The sequence below is a fragment of the Ananas comosus genome, linkage group 12 (genome assembly GCF_001540865.1).
Source record: "Ananas comosus cultivar F153 linkage group 12, ASM154086v1, whole genome shotgun sequence".
Taxonomy (NCBI): Eukaryota; Viridiplantae; Streptophyta; class Magnoliopsida; order Poales; family Bromeliaceae; genus Ananas; species Ananas comosus.
In genome coordinates this window covers 8,491,093-8,492,385 of record NC_033632.1, presented here as the reverse complement: position 1 = coordinate 8,492,385, position 1,293 = coordinate 8,491,093, and the positions used below count along the sequence as shown (strand labels likewise).

The following is a 1,293-nucleotide window of genomic DNA, read 5'->3' as shown; positions in this document are numbered from 1 at the left end:
AAAAAAAAAAAAAAAAAAAAAAAAAAAAACTCGATGTTGACATGCATGCATGTACTTAATATTAATATTACGTATCTTACTGTTAAGAAGCTTTTGACATACGTTCCTCGGGCCAATTTTGGCAGGTGTAAGAGATGCTTACCGTTGGGGCCTCTCGGCAAGGCTGCAATATCGCAACAAGGATGGAATTAAGATAAAAAAAAAAGTCAGTGAGATCAAACTATATATACATATACATATAAATCATACGGCATATCTGCGCGCAGATTATTAGACATTAATTAATTAATTAATTGCAGTGAAATAGCTATATAGCTAGGGAATTAACTAGAGATGAAGCTAATTAATTAATTAATTAATTACATTGGTCTTGTTGATCTTGCAGGAGGAGGCCCACCATTTAGTGCCTGAGCCGTCAATGGTGCCGCCCCCTTGAATCCTGATCCCCGTCAGCTTGGAGAAGACGAGCCATGCTCGTGGATTCTTCGGGTCCCATTGCTTCGGCTCCTCCGGCGCAATTATCGTTCCTTGCACCTATATATACATATATATGTACGAACGTACGCACCAATGCACGCGCGCGTTTCACCCCAAATGCATTTATTCCCATGCACGTACGTACGTTCAGAATTCATAATTAATTAATAAATTAACCATGCATCTAGAGGAGAGCAGCTAGTGAATTTCAATATGCGGGAATAATATATATATACACACACACACACACTATATATATATATATATATATAGAGTCCGGCTACTATGCTATCGGTAGCACGGAGCGCTCCGTGCTACCAAGTTGTTTTCGATGATGCGGCTTCCAAATCGACGATCGGCTCCGTTAAACTTGATCTACACTATTGAAAGTATTTGGAAACTAAATTTCAGATTTTTTCGATATCATTTGACTAGTGATCAAAAGATCTCAAAATTGACAATTTTAATGGCCGATGTGGTGTGTTTATGAGTTTAACGGTGTAAAACAATCCAAATGCGATGAAAATTTTATAAAAAATTCTTTTCATTATTTAGAGTAAGATCAGTATATCTGATCTTGAATTTAAATCTTTTATCATCATTTTTGTATATTATTATATATTAATATATTATTATATATATATATATATATATATATATATATATATATATAAATAGTTAATTATTGAAGAATCATCGTACGTCATTTGGACTGTATTTGTTTTCCACAAGTACGACAAATATTCTCGCAGGCATTTGTAAGGGCTTGGGACAAAGCGTGCTCTTTGGACAACGCGGTTTTTTGGTGCCCCGAAG

At 35.3% G+C, this 1,293-nt stretch overlaps 1 protein-coding gene across 1 annotated transcript in view; it reads right to left on the bottom strand.

The window, feature by feature from the left end:
* The window catches only part of LOC109717969 (probable polygalacturonase At1g80170), a 9,368-nt gene that overhangs the window by 6,021 nt on the left and 2,054 nt on the right, over positions 1 to 1,293 (bottom strand). Inside the window, exons 2-3 of the mRNA XM_020243935.1 lie at positions 364 to 534; positions 143 to 163 (exon numbers count right to left, since the gene is read on the bottom strand). Of these exons, the coding sequence (XP_020099524.1) occupies positions 143 to 163; positions 364 to 534 (192 nt within the window). The remainder of the gene's footprint in view (positions 1 to 142; positions 164 to 363; positions 535 to 1,293) is intronic.